Source organism: Gadus macrocephalus, chromosome 16 (genome assembly GCF_031168955.1).
Source record: "Gadus macrocephalus chromosome 16, ASM3116895v1".
Lineage (NCBI taxonomy): Eukaryota > Metazoa > Chordata > Actinopteri > Gadiformes > Gadidae > Gadus > Gadus macrocephalus.
In genome coordinates this window covers 7,673,534-7,693,533 of record NC_082397.1, presented here as the reverse complement: position 1 = coordinate 7,693,533, position 20,000 = coordinate 7,673,534, and the positions used below count along the sequence as shown (strand labels likewise).

At 44.4% G+C, this 20,000-nt stretch overlaps 2 protein-coding genes across 2 annotated transcripts in view; one reads left to right on the top strand and one right to left on the bottom strand.

Moving 5' to 3' along the window:
* gdpd4a (glycerophosphodiester phosphodiesterase domain containing 4a) overlaps positions 1-6,716 on the top strand; it is a gene marked incomplete at its 5' end in the record, with an annotated part of 10,754 nt that extends 4,038 nt beyond the window's left edge. The window contains 8 exons of the mRNA XM_060075950.1: positions 952-1,102; positions 1,442-1,660; positions 2,138-2,295; positions 3,849-3,996; positions 4,451-4,533; positions 5,231-5,310; positions 5,867-5,920; positions 6,564-6,716. Coding sequence (XP_059931933.1) covers positions 952-1,102; positions 1,442-1,660; positions 2,138-2,295; positions 3,849-3,996; positions 4,451-4,533; positions 5,231-5,310; positions 5,867-5,920; positions 6,564-6,670 — 1,000 coding nt within the window. The remainder of the gene's footprint in view (positions 1-951; positions 1,103-1,441; positions 1,661-2,137; positions 2,296-3,848; positions 3,997-4,450; positions 4,534-5,230; positions 5,311-5,866; positions 5,921-6,563) is intronic.
* Positions 6,717-13,191: 6,475 nt separating this feature from the next.
* On the bottom strand, positions 13,192-19,309 carry LOC132474491 (unconventional myosin-VIIa-like). The gene is made up of 11 exons (XM_060075246.1): positions 19,122-19,309; positions 18,427-18,582; positions 17,954-18,059; positions 17,629-17,742; positions 17,319-17,406; positions 16,691-16,797; positions 16,026-16,211; positions 15,534-15,650; positions 15,283-15,366; positions 14,754-14,873; positions 13,192-14,292 (listed from the first exon to the last, which is right to left on the bottom strand). The coding sequence occupies exons 1-11, from the start codon at positions 19,271-19,273 to the stop codon at positions 14,200-14,202; spliced, it is 1,323 nt and encodes a 440-aa protein (XP_059931229.1). The 5' UTR covers positions 19,274-19,309; the 3' UTR covers positions 13,192-14,199.
* Between the last annotated feature and the right edge of the window lie 691 nt (positions 19,310-20,000).

The window sequence follows — 20,000 nt, the reverse complement described above, 5'->3', positions numbered from 1 at the left end:
GAATCCCAACGTCCCCAGTCTGCGTTAAGGTGTCCATGAGTAAGAAGCCCTGACCCGCCCCTGCTCTTTAAGGACATGTATCTTGGATAAAAGCGTCTGCTAAACTATCCCGATAAACTATATCTGTCTTGAGTCATTCAAATGAGTGTCCCAGTCGGATCTATTACTTCTGTCTGAGCAGCCCAACCATCCCTAGCTCTGTGATCCAGTGCTAATCACAGTGGTCAGAGGTTAGCCTGGCCACCTGCCTCGGTGCTAAGGAGCTTAGCACATGCTAATCCAATTAGCTGCTAGCGTAGCCATTAGTCCTAGCACGCAAGTGACGGACAGCGTTAACCTGCCTTGATCAAAATGGGGAATCGGCATGACTCAGTGTAATCTAGGTGGCCGTGTGGCAGGCCATCCATGTAATTATCTCTGTGTGTGTGTGCCTGTGTATTAAGGCATGACGAATGGATTTGTGGTTTGATGTGTTGGCATCAATAAATATGCTCACCTTGCAATTACGCTGTGAAAAACAAAGTCCTTGTTGTGACATTAAACAGGCAAGGGTGCGTGTTTTGTTTGTATGGGTTAGCATACGCGCATGCTTGCACACATTGCTGTGCGTGTGTGTTAGTAGCACACATCAATGAGATGAAGGATTGTATGAAAGCCACTCTGTGTGAGTGCTGCCGTGTGCTGAGTGGGCCACATGTTTATCGATGACTTTAATCATTTGTTCCTCTCGTCTCCTCTATCCTCCTCTTCATGTTCCCACACTCGGACTCTATCCCTCCCTCCTCTCCATCCCCCATCCTCTTCTTATGATTGCCTCCCACGCACTCACGCACACACGCACACACACACCAACATAATCACACATACACCCACACACCAACATATTCACACATACATCCCCCCACCCCCCCTCTTTCTCACACCCGCACACACACACACGCGTGTCTACAGTTACGACGGTGTTCCCTTCCTGATGCATGACTCCACCCTGCAGAGGACCACGGACGTGGACAAGGTGTTCCCCAACCGCACCCAGCAGGACGCCTCCCTGTTCACCTGGGCCGAGCTGCAGCAGCTCAACGCCGGCAACTGGTTCCTCTCGGTGAGACGCGCGCACACAGGGAACCCACGCCGACACGCACACCCTGCACGCACGAGAGACAAACACGCACACAGACGAGGAACAAAAAAGGGAAATTGCCGTCTACAGATCAGAGACAGAGAGGAACACACGGCTCCAAAGAGAAGCCTAAATATGAACGCAACAGATGGATGCAACACTAGAAAAACAAGATAAAAGAGAGACGATGCTTTTATATGCATGGTTAATGCTTATAAAAACACCTTCAGGGCTTTCTCCTTTGTTGAATGATGTGGGTTTGAGCTTGGGAGATTAATGGTCTAAATCCTTCTTTCTTCCCCCCCCCCATCCTGGTCCCAGAGGGACCCGTTCGGTACAGGCTCCTCCCTGAGTGAGACGGAGCGCTCCAGCATCCAGAACCAGTCCATCCCCTCCCTGGCCCAGTTCCTTGAGGTGGCGGCGGGCAGCGGCAGACTGGTTCTGTTTGACCTGCGCAGGCCACCGTCCGGCCACCCTTACAACGTGTCCTTCATCAACACCACTCTGCAGGTGGTCTGGGACAACATCAACTCCTCGCAGGTCAGCCCGTGTTCAGACATGTTGGGTCGTTTTTGCTATTGGTTTCTCTATAAATGTTGGATGTAAAACCGTTTCTTTTGGAACAATGGAACATTGTTGATTATTTATTAAAGTTGAATTATTAAAGTTGCAATCTGTCACATTTCCACTTGCTCATAGTTAGAAATGACATAGTTGTAGTCAATGCTAAATGATAGCGATTTCAATAATTGTTATCAATAAAGTCACATCCTGCAAAACAACACAACATCATCTGGTCCGAAATACTTCACACTCTCTGCTGCCACAACGCTGCGTTTGAGTCTCTGTGTGTGTGTGTCTCTGTGTGTGTGTCTCTGTGTGTGTGTGTGTGTGTGTGTGTGTGTGTGTGTGTGTGTGTGTGTGTGTGTGTGTGTGTGTGTGTGTGTGTGTGTGTGTGTGTGTGTGTGTGTCTCTGTGTGTGTCTCTGTGTGTGTGTGTGTCTCTGTGTGAGTGTAGGTGCTGTGGCTGCCCTCAGAGGACAGGGAGACGGTCCAGGCTGTGGACCCAGAGCTACAGCAGACGGCCGAGGAGAGGGGCCCGGTGCAGAACTTGACAGACAGACACATCCGCAGGCTCAACCTGCCCTACAGCTCCATGTCCGAGCAGCAGATCAGGTCGGTTGATACTCAGAACGGATGACTGCCAGCAGAAGGGTTCCCTGAGATGTGCTGAATGACTCAATATGCAGACTAACGGATCAAACAAACCTGCACTATGTTTCAACAGCACTTTGATCATTGTACTTCAATCAATTATTTCCGTGTATAAAGTATTTTAATATCTTTATATTTGACTATATTCTGCATTTTAAGATTAATAATGGCATCATAACGGGAGTTCATCTTTTTTAAAACGCTGACTTTGATATAGTCAACATAATTATTTGAATGCCTTCATTGTCATTCAGACACCGCTGATTACATTTTGACCAGAGAAGGTTCTTAAAAGTATTTGACCGCCTAAACACAGAGTCATTGGCCTGCATCTCCATCTCCAGTCGGTTCTGTCTGGAACAGCACAACATTTCCGCTGTCATATTTTCATATTCAGCTCAAATCTGTAATTCACAGGCCAACAGATGATCATTAGACTTCAAAGGCTGGGCTCACGCTTTGATCTCACCCCATCAACCTCTCATAGTCACTGAATCGGAAGCATTGTGTGTGTGTGTGTTTGTGTGTGTGTGTGTGTGTGTTTGTGTGTGTGTGTGTGTGTGTTTGTGTGCGTCTCCTGGGTACTGCATGATTGACAGCCACTTCAATACGTGCTTTAGATGATATTCTTCCTCTTTCAGTCGGTTGTGGCTCCCTCTCCTTCCTCTTGCCTCCTGCTCTCACATCTGCTCCTCTTTTCACCCTCCATCTCTTGCGTTTCCGTTCTTTCCTCCCCCCTCTGATTCTATGGCTCTCTCTCTCTGCCTCCTCTTTGATACTTGTCTCTCTATGTTAATCGCAACACGCTTTAACGATACGAATGTTTTAAATTATACAGCACTTCTCTCTCTTCCTCTCCGTCTCCCTCTCTTATTTCTCTCTCATTCTTTTATTTCTCTCCAGCCATCCTCAGAGGCTTTAGCGATGTTGACGTGGAAATTGATATAGCTTAATCTCTCTCATCTCTCTCTCGCTCCCTCTCTGTTGGTACTGCGTGTCTTTAGTCAACATATTCATATCAACAGGCTCTAGCAATAGGAACGCCGATAATGATACAGCCTGTGCTTTTAAGATCAACATCTCACTCTCACTTCCTATATCTCGCAGATCTATTAAATTCAAAATGGCCTTATTGCCATGGGAAATAAACATTCTCATTTTCAAAGGAGTAACAAATTGTAACATTTCCTCTCTCTGTGTGTCTATTGCTCTCTCTCTGTCTCTTTCTCTGTCTCTCTCTACCTCTCTCTACCTCTCTCGGCCTCTGTCTCTCTCTCTGGCTCCCTCTGTCTGTCTTTTTTTCTCTCTCTCTCTCCCTCTGTCTCTCTCTCTCTCCCTCTGTCTCTCTATCTCTCTCCCTCTGTATCTCTGTCTCTGTCTCTGTCTGTCTCTCTCTCTCTCTCTGTCTCTCTCTCTCTCTCTCTCTCTCTCTGTCTCTCTCTCTCTCTCTCTCTCTCTCTCTCTCTCTCTCTCTCTCTCTCTCTGTCTCTCTATCTCTCTCTCGTGCCCTGCAGTAAGTACTGGTCGGTGAACATCAGCACTAACCTGTTTGTGATCAGCCAGCCCTGGCTCTACTCCCTGGCCTGGTGCGCTGGTGTCCACTCCATCACCACCAACTCTATCCATCTGCTGTCCCACCTCAGACAGCCCCTCTTCCTCATGGTGAGACCGCCCATCTGTCTGTCTACCGGCCTGTCTGTCTGGCAGCCAGTCGATCTGGCTGGCTTACTGTATGTCTGTCCACCTAGCTCTCTATCAGTCTGTTTATGTATCAGGCCAACTATCCTTCTAACTGTCTGTCTTAGTTTACTGTATTATTGTATTACATTTTTTAGTGAAGAATAAAATACAACATGATAATACTTAAAAGATAATACTGAATACAATTTGGGGAGTGTAAGAAAATAAAGTGCAGAGGATAAACATTATGCTGTTGGGCTTAGTGTGCTCACTCTCCCTCTCTCCTCGTCTGTCTGTCTGTCTGTCTGTCTGTCTGTCTGTCTGTCTGTCTGTCTGTCTGTCTGTCTGTCTGTCTGTCTGCCTGTCTGTCTGTCTGTCTGTCTGTCTGTCTGTCTGTCTCTCCCCCCCCCCCCCCTGTCCATGTTTCTCTCTGCAGACCCCAGAGGAGTACACTCTGATGTGGATACTGACCGACGTTTCGTCCACCTTCCTCATCACTGCCGTCTTCATATTCCACTGGTGCGGGATGAACACACAAGGACATACGTGCAAGCACATGAACACTCACATACATAGATACACGTACAATGTACATTATATTCCATACAAAGCCGGCTCTATCATCTAATCACAAACTATCTTTACTGTGTGTGTGTGTGTGTGTGTGTGTGTGTGTGTGTGTGTGTGTGTGTGTGTGTGTGTGTGTGTGTGTGTGTGTGTGTGAGTGTTTGCATGTGTTTGTTTATGTAATTTGTCCTTATTAACTTTTTTAGAATCTCTCTGCCTTCACACCTGGGTTTAATTTCAACACCTGGGTCACTCACTCACTCACTCACTCACTCACTCACTCACTCACTCACTCACTCACTCACTCACTCACTCACTCACTCACTCACTCACTCACTCACTCACACACACCTGAACATGCACACACGCATAATCAGAGAACACACACACACACACACACACACACACACACACACACACACACACACTTCAGTTCACAGGGTTTAGTTCACAGGGTTCAGGTGTTCTCATATAGTAACACAGACACACACACACACAATTTCTGACCCTAAAAAATTATTGCAGCTGCAAGTATCAAAGCTCTTCCAAACAAAACACACACACACAGATTCCCTGACCAAACACAGATTCCCTGACCACACACATATTCCCTGACCACTGTGGGGTCTGTGATGTGTTTGGTCCCTAGGTGGAGAGAGAGAGGTCTACCCTTCTGGTCCGGGAGTCGCCAGGCCCACGAGACCGGCCCCTACAGCAAGTTCAGGACAGGTAGGATGATAACATCTGTTTCACTGTGCTCCTGCATGTAGTCCCGGTCAGACCCTGGAGAAGTCCCACTGCTCGGGGCTCAATGTCAAAATGTCCCAAATAGGGATTTTTGGAGCTATTCTGTAGTGTTGCATTACAAACGTGTCCATCGCTGCCTGTATTACCGTCTTAAGGAGAGAAGGCCATTGGCAATGCAATAAGCTATTCCTACATGATTGTAGAAATGGTCGTCTGAGGGTTACTACTAGAGCGTTAAAATAATCATCCAGTGGAAAAGAATACATCACGTAATGATGAACACACCGTTATAAGACCCTATCAAAAATCAAAAGGGCTCATGCGACACAACAGGCAATAATGCTGGGTTTCCAAAGAGACTTCTTCAGTGGTCTTTAGACTGCAGGCTTACATACTTCCTTTGTTTCAATGTTGTCTGTCATTGCTCTTGTTTGTGGTTGTTTAATCAGTGCATGCTCTATGTTTGTGTTTCTCTGTATACCTTCATTTTGACGTATGTGTGTGTGTTTCCCTGTCTGTGTGTGCGTTCGTATGCCAGACTCGTCAGAGGCGATCTGTATTCATTGGAACCAGCGCCATTCCATCTCTCCCAGTGAGACGCTGGTTTCCCTTCCTATGACCTTCGACCCTTGATCCCCCTGCACGTACTTCCTGCATGTCAACCAATCAAAATCCTGTGTGTGTGGCTCCGCACCATTCCTGCCTTACAGCCGGCTGAGCATCCATTCAGCCGTACGAGACCACTTTGTTGGGTGGCGGGGGGGGCGGGGGGGGGGGGGGGGGGGGGGGGGGTTGAAACCAAGAGAGGAACTTTGAGCCTCATGATGACTGGAAGCTTTCCGCTCCCCAGACAGCTCTGCACGGCCCCTGCTGAACGCCTGTGTTGGTGCACTGTCACTATAATGCCTGTGTGTTCTCGCCCTTCACCTGAAACTCCAGCTGTTCCTCTCCTCTGCACGGCTTGCATCCACGCATGTTTTGTCTGTGATGTGTTTGTCAGACACTGAACCGATCTCCCGTGGACCGATGTCTGTGCATGCCTCGACGCCGAACCTACCCCCCCCCTTTGACATGCCTCAATATGACCATTACTGGAACCCCCCCATCTCTTTACTATATCCTGTCTGTTTACTATACTCCTCAAGATCACACTCTGCACGACTTGCACTACACTACCCACAATGCCCCGTGCCGGGTTGAACTTTCAACAGAAACCTTTTCCTCCGACTTTGCAGAGCTGAGCGACGTTTGGTCCGTCTCGAACATCGTCATCCGCCCGGATCCGCAGGGCTCCCCCACACAGTCGGCCACCCCCCACCTGCCCACCATCACAGAGGAGTGACTCACACACAGAGAGGGGGAGAGAGAGGGGGAGGGACAGGGAGAGGGAGAGGAAAATATACGTTTAGGATAAGAAGTATACTTTTTTATATATAAAAAAAGCAGCGTGGGAGGATAATAAATGACGGAAAGAAAATAGCGGCAGAATACTTAGATTTGAGAATATAATTCATAGCTGTCATTCTCTTTTTCTCCACGCTTTCATTGGAAGGCTGATGGTCTGCTGCGAAATACCTGAACTGTCAAACCTCGTCCCGTTTAAGATGGGACACGGCTTTACAGGCTAATTATGGGCCCATGTTGCTATGAGGGCCATTTCAAAACGTAGGAAGCTTCGATTTCTAGCTAATGGGATTTTTTAAGTTATGAACCAGAGGAGACTAATACATGCTTGGCTTCACACAATGTCTGATGAGAATGCACAAGGACAACTATTAAAATAATAGGCCTTGCTTTATATGAATGGCTTTCTTTGGCTTCACTTTGAGTCTATACTTTATTAAAAACCCTGATGTTCAAATGGATACAAACAACACAAAATGGCTGCCATGAACATTTCATCTCAGAGGAGAAAAACAAGGAAAATCTTTAATCAAAGTGAAGGTCCTGTCTTAACTGGAGCCAAACATCAGACTCATTGCCGCCCCCTGTGGAACAATTTGGATCTGCAGCTACTGAAAAATACCCTGGAAAAGAACCGAAAATCCTCAGTACGGACATAAGTTGCGACAAAGAAAAGCCTGTTATCCTTTTCATTTGCTATACTGGTAGGATGAATGTATTTGTTTTTCCTCCAAATGTTTAATTTGGAGGAAATTTTGCAAAAAAAAAATTTGCAGAAGTTTGTCTGCATTATAGGTTATTAACAACAATGAAGAGTTGAGAATTTTTAATCCATGTGTTGGGTCAATTTGCATAAGACAAGTGAAACACCATCTGGTCTATACCAGGCTGGGGACTGAAAAACTAAACTGGACTATACGGTCTGAGAAAGTGTGAATATTGTGAGTGAGTATTGCGTGTGCGAGGGAAACCAAGAAGGATGTTCCATACTGGGCGATGGCTGGATCGCATGACCTTAAAGGCACCCAGTGCAACTTTCGAGGCTTAAAAATAAACATTCAATTTCTAGTCTTTTTTACACGTAGTAAGTTTCAATAACTCCATACCATTACATACCGACATTTAAGCAGCAAAGATGAGACGTCGTTGTGTGGTGAGAACTGATACAAAATCGATAACAACAACAATGCCGCCATTTTCTTTATTTTTTGTAACCTACAATAAATAAAGCAGGCTTCCAGTCAATGGAAAAATGGCTTCTCCCCACCGGCGATTGTTGTTGTTTACGATCAGTTCTCACCACACAACGACGTCTCATCTTTGCTCCTTGAATGTCGATATGTAATGGTATGGAGTTATTGAAACTTACTACGTGTAAAAAAGACTAGAAATTGAATGTTTATTTTTCATTGAATGTTTACATAAAGTTGCACAGGGTGCCTTTAAGAGCTTCTCCTGGGGAACCGGCCCAGGGCTCTCAATGCATGGTGGCCATGCCATCTGCTTCTTACGCTAACCTGTAGTAGACCACCTCTCCTTACGGGCCCTCGAAGGAGCAAGGAATTGAAGTATTCAAATAAAATAGAGTTCTTATACATTTTTTTCCCTTGTTTTGATATCCCAAACTAGTTTAGTGATCCTTAAAGGATTGATTTGAGCTTGTTGTACAAATTTGAGTTGTTAATGTTCGCCAAGTGCCATTAAGAATGACCCCCTGCTTTGTTTTTTCCCAACGAATTCAGTACCTTCAGGAAGTGATCACAGCACATTGGTTTAGCGATCCGTCATAGCATAGACTTCATGTTGGCCTATCGGGCAATACTGCAAATAAATACAATACAGGGACTACTGGACCTCCTATCCACTTGAATGGTAGAACGATGTATGTAGTAGACCTCGACATGTACATAATACTATGTACATTCTGTATTCTGTATCTATTACCATGTAGTACTGCCTAACTAGTCTGGTCAATTTGCTGGATTTAGCTATGTGTGTATATGTGCTCAGTTTAGACGATGTTTAATCATGTAAAACCAACCAGAATACCCAAACAGAACAAAATGGTGATCACATATTACAGACGCAATAGTTCCCACTGCTAAATATTGTGACAATATTCAGAAGTATTTGACTACTCTTACTTTTGGTCAAGTGAAAGGCATAACGGCTCTTTCCTCTTTTCCTCTAGATATCTTTTAGTTTTAAGTAATGTTCACATTTGTCTGGTTGCACACTGAGAGTCTTTGATACATCCTCAGTGAAAGTATACGTGAGTCCTTCCAACTGAAGGAACAATTTATTTAAAATTATGCTTGGCAACTTTAATGTACAACAATACAAATGGCTGCTTAGATTGCGTTTAATGTCATTCTTGAATATGTTGTCAAATGTATCATCATATTCTGTACCAAAGTCATTGTTTAAGAAAAAATGTTTGGTCAATACAACTGCTTAATTTTGTCTACTCCTTTCTTATTACTTGTGATTATTCAATGTTATCACGGCGGGACTAGCAACAACCATCGGATATTGATCAATTACTTCTGTTAAACTTGCTGTTAAACTTTCCTAAGCAGCAGATCCAAACTGTCAACTCTGAACTTTCAAGGCAGAGTGGTCGACAGCTGTAGGAACATCAACTCCACGGTTGTCAATCAGTAGCTTAGCAAAGTAAATGTATGATTCACTTTCAAACAAAGGGTTCCTTCAAATGCAGTAGGATGCAATGTATACTTAATTCTATGACCCTATGTTTATAAATGTATTGAAATGTCAGGGGTCAAAATTCTAATTCTAAATTGTTTAATAGCGTAAGTAAGTGTAGAAATAGGCTATTCATAGATTTTGTCTTCCAAGTATTTCCCTGTAATGTAAAAGAGTTATGACCAAAATATTTATTCTTTCTCCCTAAATCTGTTATCTTCTGTAACTGAAAGTATCACTTCTTAACTCACCAGCTCAACCACCTAGTGCTACAAACAGCTAGCCTGGCTATTGCCAGACCAAGCTCAATCGTTGATTGCACGTTGGTCTGGGGAAGCTGCTGTCATTCTCTTCAGCACAAGAGATCAATGGGCCTAGTTCAAATGACGGTAAGCAATTGGCTGTTTACAGTCGCTTCCCTGTCGTCATTGTGTGAAACCAGCCAATAGCGCGCCAGGGGGAGAAGCCAGCTTGGCAGGGACGCGGGAAGTGGGGGTGCTTAGGGTGCTGCAGCACCCCCCCCCTGGCGGCCTCTGGCTGTAACTGCAAGTGAGAAGGTTTTATGAACAAATCAATACTTTTTTTTTTTTATATATAATTGTATCATACAACATGATTTTTCATTTAATTATTGACATCCACCCTTTTTATGATATTTATCATATTATCATTTCAATTTATTTAGAACATTGTCTGAGTAGGCTGACGTAGGCTATGACGCACAACGCAGAACTGTCGATAGCTGAATATCGTAAAAAACGACAGAGTTACCCCTCATGTTTTTTCCATGTTGACCAATAAAAAACGACAGTGGCACCCCTGTCGACGTTTTTGCAGGGATCGGAACATGAGCTGTTTAGAGTGTTAACCTCCGAACTTAACAATGCACCATCTAGACACCGGTTAAAGTCATCACAAAGGTTATACTTGACTTTATAATTTGCATGAAATAGAGAAAAGAAAGAGTTCATCAACCGGACTTGAACCCCGGTCTCCATGGGGTTAGAAAGAGTGCACCCCACTGCACCACTGAGGCGATGACATTACACAATAATCAATCATCAATAAAGAGGATATACATGACATTAAAATGTATGTGTGTATTTCTATTATTTCCCTGATGTTTTTTTTCATGACGACCAAAAAAAACAACAGTGTTACCCCTTATGTTTTTTTTCATGACGACCAATAAAAAACAACAATGTTACCCCTTATGTTTTTTTTCATGACAACCAATAAAAAAAGGAACAGTGTTACCCCTTATGTTTTTTTTCATGACGACCAATAAAAAAAGGAACAGTGTTACCCCTTATGGTTTTTTTCGTGACTACCAAAGAAAAACGACAGTGTCACCCCTTATGTTTTTTTCATGACGACCAAAAAAATAACAGTGTTACCCCTTACGTATTTTTTCATGACGACCAAAAAAAACAACAGTGTTACCCCTTATGTTTTTTTTCATGACAACCAATAAAAAACAACAGTGTTACCCCTTATGTTTTTTTTCATGAGGACCAATAAAAAACAACAGTGTTACCCCTTACGTTTTTTTCATGACGACCAATAAAAAACGAAAGTGTTACCCCTTATGTTTTTTTTCATGACGACCAATAAAAAAAGGAACAGTGTTACCCCTTATGGTTTTTTTCGTGACTACCAAAGAAAAACGACAGTGTCACCCCTCATGTTTCATTTGATAAAAACGACAGTGTTACACTGTCGTTTTTTATTGGTCGTCATGAAAAAAAACATAAGGGGTAACACTGTCGTTTTTTATTGGTCGTCATGAAAAAAAACGACAGTGTTACCCCTTGTTTTTTTCATGACGATCAAAGAAAAACGACAGTGTTACCCCTTATGTTTCATTTGATAAAAACGACAGTGTTACCCCTCATGTTTCATTTGATAAAAACGACAGTGTTACCCCTTGTGTTTTTTTTCATGACGACCAAAGAAAAACAACAGTGTCACCCCCTATGTTTTATTTGATAAATATCGACAGTGTTTTCCGCTTATATTTATTTCATGACGGCCGATAAAAAACGACAGAGTTACCCCTCATGTTTTTTCCATGTTGACCAATAAAAAACGACAGTGGCACCCCTGTCGACGTTTTTGCAGGGATCGGAACATGAGCTGTTTAGAGTGTTAACCTCCGAACTTAACAATGCACCATCTAGACACCAGTTAAAGTCATCACAAAGGTTATACTTGACTTTATAATTTGCATGAAATAGAGAAAATAAACTTCCAACAGAGTTCATCAACCGGACTTGAACCCCGGTCTCCAGGGGGTTAGGCAGAGTGCACCCCACTGCACCACTGAGGCGATGACAAACCACAATAATCAATCATCAATAAAGAGGATATACATGACATTAAAATGTATGTGTGTATTTCTATTATTTCCCTTATGTTTTTTTTCATGACGACCAAAAAAAACAACAGTGTTACCCCTTATGTTTTTTTTCATGACGACCAAAAAAAACAACAGTGTTACCCCTTACGTTTTTTTTCATGACGACCAAAAAAAACAACAGTGTTACCCCTTATGTTTTTTTTCATGACAACCAATAAAAAACAACAGTGTTACCCTTTATGTTTTTTTTCATGAGGACCAATAAAAAACAACAGTGTTACCCCTTACGTTTTTTTCATGACGACCAATAAAAAACGAAAGTGTTACCCCTTAGGTTTTTTTTCATGACGACCAATAAAAAACAACAGTGTTACCCCTTATGTTTTTTTTCATGACGACCAATAAAAAACAACAGTGTTACCCCTTATGTTTTTTTTCATGACGACCAATAAAAAACAACAGTGTTACCCAGGGACACGGGAAGTGGGGGTGCTTAGGGTGCTGCAGCGGCCCCTGGCTGTAACTGCAAGTGAGAAAGTTTTCTGAACAAATCAATGCTTTTTTTTTGTTGTATAATTTTATCATACAACATGATTTTTCATTAAATTATTGACATCCATCCTTTTTATGATATTTATCATATTATCGGTACTATGCTGATTTTACGTAAGCATGTTGGTGTTCAACATCTGTTGTAGTGAACATTCTAAAACTGGTGTAAAATGTTGCTGCCATATTAATAGACACGTTGAATGTTATCGTTTTGATTCTGGAATCCCGCACGTAAACTGGTTGGCAAAAAAAGAGCAAAGACGGGCGGTCACCAGAAATCGTCACCTTCCTCATATCAGACAACTCGTAAGTCTGGATGAAAATTAAGGCTTTCTATTATTGTCACTTTCCTTTGTAAACCTTTAGAAATAACCTCCTGAATCCTTGTTATAACGCTGTGTATAATCCCGGAACGCAACAGCTTGTCGGCATGTTGTTAGTGTGTGAAATTCAGCCCAGTATCAGCCGAGTTGACTCTAATTTCCACATTGTTTATTTGCTAACGTTTGTGAATAACAGTGGCTAGTTGGCAGAACTCTTTTTACACACCAGTAGAGTGTTTATCAGAGCGGATCCCTGAATGTGACGTCACCCCTCATCTCGTCTCTGTAAACAACGGATGTTGCGCAGCATTTATTATGACGTCATTATATAGATTCTCTCTCAGCACCCCCCCCTCGGACTGACTTCCCGCGTCCCTGCAGCTTGGTGATTGGCTCCTGCAAAAACGTATCTAAACTAGAAAGAAATGTATTGCTCTTCTCCAGACCCTTCTGCAGGGCGAACTCAAATCGCTGGCAGAATGGGCAGGGCTATCCAGTCTAACAGACTGCAACACATGGTCATGGACAAATGAATTTATTAAGACACCTCACTGTAACAACATATGATTGACAAAGACTGTACAAAAAGCTGTTTAGGCTCACATAAAGAATGCTGGGACATTGTTTTGAAGTAGAAAACAAACTAATTAAGGCAGTACATATAGAGACAGTAAAACGAAAGAAGAAAAAAAAAAAAAAGGAAATCACGAGATGGGCATTAAATCTATCAATTCAATATATTAAAGATTTTAGTAGTGCTTGGACATTGCTAGACTTATTCATTAAATCCTTAAATTAATAGTATTGCCCCGAAATGTCTCCAAGCTAGAGGATGGGAGTATTAAGTTGACTATTTTAAAAGGCTAGTACACGTCAGATTGTGGATTGGTCATTGACATCTTTTTAACTGAACTATATGAATAAATGGGCTGGTATAAAAACCTTCTTTGAAGACAACTTCCTTGACAACAGTGCTCAACAAAAGTAAACTGAAAACGGAACTGAGTTTGTTAGAAGCAGAAGTAGTTTGCTGCTTTGAGAACTATATTTCACCTTCCTAGGATCTATTCCCCATCAGACAGAGGACAAAGCTCGTCCTCATACAATTTAAAATACATCCAGTGTGTGTTCCAGAATATGGATCAGGTAATTGATCAGGTGCCTAGGTCGGTTCTCTTGCTGGGCGGTGTGGCTCTGTATCTGATCCTGAACCAAATCCTGAACCAGACCCCAAGTAGGGCATGAATGACGGGGAGTGGGGCGACTCTTCTAGAGGTAGTCGTCCTCGCTTGAGGGCTCGTCCTCATAGAAGTTGTAGTAACCGCTGCTGGGGCCCTGGCTCGGGCCCTCACCGGGGTCGCTGCTCGCCGCCGAACTCTCCACGGTGAACTTTGACCCCACCGAGCTAGGCGAGGGACTGCGGCTCATCCGCCACAGCTTGAAGGCGAAGGTCCGCCCCCAGCTGCAGGGCTGGCCAATGGGACGCAGGAGCCGGATGAGCTTGGCGGCCTCCTGCCAATAGGACGTTCACTTGTTGTGACTCCGCCCTGAGCGCTGCTTGCTCATGGTGGTCAGCATCTGGCTGATGTAGGAGGTCAGCAGGTCGTCCATCTTGTAGCCCTGGTGACCAAACGCACACGTACGGACTGTATTAGTGGAAAGGTATGTGGAAAGAAATCACTGAAATACTGGAAAATACATTTGAATAGAAATGAAACTATTAGATTGTTCTAACAGCGTCGGTAATACAGCGTCTTCAAGTGAAAATCAATGATTATCGATGTTTCACAATCTCAAAAGTCAAAATCAACTCAATTCCCAAATTTTGCTTCAGTGTGGGTTTGGGCATGCACTGTGTATGTATGTATATATGTGTGTATGTGTGTGGGTGCGTGAGAGTGTGCTAGTATATATGTGTATGCGTCTGTGCATGCATGTTTGTGTGTGCATATATATATGTGTGTGTGCATGAGTGTGTGCATGCATGTTTGTGTGTGCATATATATATGTGTGTGTGCATGAGTGTGTGCATATATATATATATATGTGTGTGTGTTTTTGCGTGTGTGTGTGTAGCTCACCAGCGAGGTCTCACAGAGCAGCTTGCTCCCTCGGACCAGGTTGCCGATGGTGATGTGGAAGTAGGTGTTCCCGCTGCTCCAGTTGGAGATCTTAGTGAAGGGGTGGGTGGTCAGGATGTCCTGATGAGGCGCACACACAAACACACACACACACACACACACACACACACACACACACACACACACACACACACACACACACACACACACACACACACACACACACACACACACACACACACACACACACACAAACATATAAACACACAAACAATTATATATATACACACACAGACAAAAATGAAAATGTATTTGTAAATTGAAGATGGCAGATTGAAGATGGTATTGCTTCCCACAGAGCAGACGGTGAAACACCAAAAGGGGTTTCCTTCCCCTGGATAAGCCCATCAGAGCTCGGAGTCTGACTCTGAGGGAGCTTTTGAGGAGGGTCAGCATGCAGCTTGCGTCGCTAGATAGCCTCATACAGTATGTAGGTTGTTCGGTGGTTTCCATGGAGATGATGGTTTACCTTGGTCTTGGGGTCGATGAGGCTGACCCCGTGCTTGTTGATGGCGATCAGCAGAATCTCGGGGAAGTTGGGCTCTGTGGTTTGCTAGAGAGGGGAGAAGAGCAACAGGATATATGTCTTTACATAAATAGAATAAAATGTATAAACATAGAATTCATGTGATAATTCATTTTAAAGGATAAATGACAGGTAGAGAAAGGTAAAAAAAATAAGAAAGGGATTTTACAGACACACATGGCTGCCAGTCTTACCTTGACCTCAAAGAAGGCGGAGCCAAAGGTCGGCCATTTGTAGATGAGCTTCAGGAACATGAGTTTGGCCTCGTCCCGTGATTTCCCCGACTGCTTGTTAAAGTACGACACTACAGACTACAGACACCCACACGCACACACATAGACAGGCACACACACGCACACACACACACACAGAGGCGGGCAGACACACAGAGGCACGCACGCACGCACACACACACGCACACACATAAACACGATCACACAGAGACACACGCACACACACACACAAGCGCAAGCACAGACACACACACGCACACACCCACACAGACAGACACACACAGACGCACACACACACACAGACACACACACACAGAGACACACGTACACAAACATACACAAAAGCACATGCACAGACACATACACGCACACACACAAACACACACGCTTGGTCAACACAGTATTAACCCTTGAAAGCATAACTTTTTAGTTTAGACGGCGCTGGAGTTTTACCCGTTTCCAGTCGTCGGGCGACATCTGTCGGATCAGATCCTGGGGCACGATCTCCCGAAGCATCTTTGGGATGGCGGGGAAGTGGGACTTGTCGTCTTCAAACTTGACCCGGTAGATGAGGGCTCCTAGCTGGAAGACCTCCTCCCGGGAACACTTGTGGTACCCACGGAGGTACTTAGGCAGCTCCTGACCCCACCCCCCCGCCCCCCCCCCACCCCACCACCAGGAAGGAGCGCCGAAGGATGGCCGGGACAGAGAGGAGGACAAGGATGGAGACGACAGAACTAGTCAATGTACAATGTATTGTTTTTATGAAGTATGTCAAAATATATTCATAATCCAATGCTTATGCTTTGAATGGCTGTCACAAACAAAAGATTCATGAAGATTATCGTAAGCCTCATAGCATAATTGCCTAAGTCCTATTTTAAGTTTAAACTTGTATTTAACGTCAATAATGCTAAAGTCAAATTTATGACTTAGGCATATGTATATATATTTACTCTGTCTGGAGTTCATGCTTTTGAGGTAGGCCATGCAGTTGTGTATGCATAACCTTAAATATTACAATATTTCTTTGGCCTGTCACAGACATTTTAGACTGCCCTTTTCAGGTAGAAGTCTATTTTTTGTTTGGCTCTTTCTAACAAACAACACAAACACACCTGGTAGTAGTGAAATATGGAGTCTGCAAAAGCGTCCTTCCCTGGAACCGTTGTGGTCCAGAGTTTCTTCATAAAAAACACCTGGTAGGTCAGAGAGGGGACGATCCCTGCATGGTAGAACGAGCAGGAGGAACACAGAGAATACAGAGAGAGAGAGAGAGAGAGAGAGAGAGAGAGAGAGAGAGAGAGAGAGAGAGAGAGAGAGAGGGAGAGAGAGAGAGAGCAAGAGAGAGAGAGAGAAAGCGAGAGAGACAGAGAAAGAGAGAGGAAGGGGAAGGAGAGAGAGAGAGAGAGAGAGAGAGGGTGTGAGAGCGAGACAGACAGCGCGAGAGAGAGGGAGGGAGGGAGGGAGAGAGAGAGAGGAGAGAAAGATGGAAAAGAAGAGAATAAAAAATGTAAAAGCAGAGGAGAGAGATGGGGGAGAGAGAGAGAGAGCGTCCTCAGATAATCTACAACGTTTCACCAGGTCCTCTGACAGGCAGTGAACAAACCGCGGTCATCACCTGTGGAAAGTACTGGAATGGGGGGGACAGAGAATTACAGGCATGGTAAGGTAAAGCTTTTAGTGGATCATCCCGAGGGAGGACACGGGAGTCAAACCCTCAACCGAGGCCTCTGGGGGGCTCACCTTCTTTAGCCGGCCGGGCCTTCTTGATCCAGTCGGTCAGGTGCCTCACAAAGTCAAAGAAGAAATCTCCCTCTGGTACACTGATGACCTGCAAACCCACACAGACACACACACACAAGCACACACACAGGCAGGCACAGACGCACACACAAACACACCCACACAAGTACACACACAGGCAGGCACAGATGCACGCAGGCGCACACACACACACACACACACACACACACACAGTTCAAGTCGAACGCCGCCCACTGTGGAGCAACCCTCCAGAGCCCCCTGGCTGGGATGCAGGCTGTGAGTTTCTCACCTTATCAGAGATCTTGACGAAGAGACTGAAGCCCTCTGAGGACTTGAGCAGCAGTCTGGTGGAGATGTTCAGACAGAAGTCTTTAGCCTTGGTGCTGGACTCCACCTCAAACGCCTGCAGACACACGGGGACGCACACACACACACACACACACACACACACACACACACACACACACACACACACACACACACACACACACACACACACACACACACACACACACACACACACACACACCATTACCTTCCACATATACACGATGACGGTGAAAGTCTGTGATATATATATACTGTATGTATGCATGATATGTATATGTTCCTACCTCGTCTGTGTCATCGGGGAAGTAGACTTTGTGGAAGATCTGGGTGGTCTTGTGTTGGATGGCCTCCACCTCCACCAGATGAGGAGGGTACTTCCTGGATCCACTCCTGTTGCCACGGCAACGACAGCCACAACAACAACAACAACAGTGAAATCCACAAAACGTGAAGGTCAGTCCATATGAAACAGGAATACAGTATATTGTGATTAGATGGATGAAAGAGGGATTTGGAATAAATTAATTTTGAATCATTGGAGGATGGTTGGATCAAGGATGGAGGGTTTAATATGAGGTATGTAAAGATGGATAGGGATGAATGGATTGGTAAAGGAATGGATGGAGGGATGGATGGACGAATGGAGGGGTAGAAGAATGGATGGAGGGATGGATGGATGGGAGGTTTGTAAGAATGGTCGGGGGGATGGATGAATGTGTGGATGGATGAATGGCTGGAGCATGGGTGGATGTCTGACCGCAGGGCCTTGTGCAGCCTCTGCATGCAGTCCCCAGCCAGCGGGTGGTGCTTCTTGGACTGGAGGAAACGCTGGACGTGAAGCAGCAGGACGTTACTGGGAGGGAACAGACCAGTACACAACCAGAGCAGCTCCCAGCCCTTCTCCTCGCTGTACCTACACACACACACACACACAGGCACACACACACACACACACACACACACACACACACACACACACACACACACACACACACACACACACACACACACACACACACACACACACAGGATAAATCATTCTGGTGCTGCAGGAAGCGGCTAGCTCGGTTGCTGCACATCGATTGGTCGAGTTGCTCTGACCAATCAGCACAGAGGTCTCATTAGGATAATGCTGCGCAGACAGTCTGTACAGAGAGCCCACGAGAGAGTGACCATGTACCATCCCTCAAACAGCCACCCATGACCAGCTGAAGAGAATCACTGACCATTGGAGTAGGATGTCAACTAAGGGGAAAAGTTGATGTCATATGGCAGGTGTCAACACTCCTTTCAGCACATCAGAGGCAACACTCGCAATAAGATATTCATTTGATTTTTTTTTTAAAGTCTCAACTTCAATAGATTTTCGATCAAAATGTTATTTTCCTGGAAACTGTGCCTACATAGAACCTTGACCGATGACATACTTGACGTGGTTGACCTATGACCTACTTGACGTGGTTGTCGGTGAGCTGCTTGATGATCTGGCTGTAGATCTCGTCCTTCAGAGGCTCGGCCTTCAGCGCGCCCTCGAATATCTGGTCGGTGAGCTCGTTGACGGATCGTGTCCGTTTCGACGGGTAGTCGCCCATGTACTTCATCATAGGTGGGGACGCCGTCAAGGACTACAGCAGTGTGATGGGTTACCCATCTTATCTTAAAAAGTTAACTTTTTAAGTTAACTTTTTAAATTAAATTAGACAAACGAAAAAAAAGGGTTAGATTCTAGACCTATCTCTGATTAAACCAGGGCTACTGCGGATTGGCTCAAATCAGTGCCGGATATCACTCACTGGGAGGGAGCTTCTCTTGTGGTGAAGATAGTCTCTGAGATGAACATTTACCATGTCACAAACCGCTTTTAAAGCAAGCCTCAAAGAGTTTGAGGATGTGGATTCATTCAAACTTCCCGCTTTAAAACAACCATATAGTTATTTGATAATATGAGGTGTTAAAATTACGGTGTCAAATCTATATTTGAATCTGATCTTTACATCTTAATTTCTACACATCTTATTACACAGTCCCTCCAGAAAAATGTGGCGTTTTTTTGTGATTGCTGCGGCCAAAAATTGCGGGAACTTATGAAAAAATGCGGGAAAAATGCAGCTTTCGATGACGTTCAGGTTGTGTGATTACGTCACTTCATAATGTTCCCATGGCAACAGGGGGAAATGGCTGCTCTTGTGTGAAGTAAACCCAACATTATTCAACTTTCTGCTCAGATACAAGTGATTTTTTTTGCAACGAAAATGCATGGATTATGGAATCATGCAAGCCCCGCATAATTTGTGCGGAAATTTCTGCAATTTATGCGGTGAAAGTGCGGCA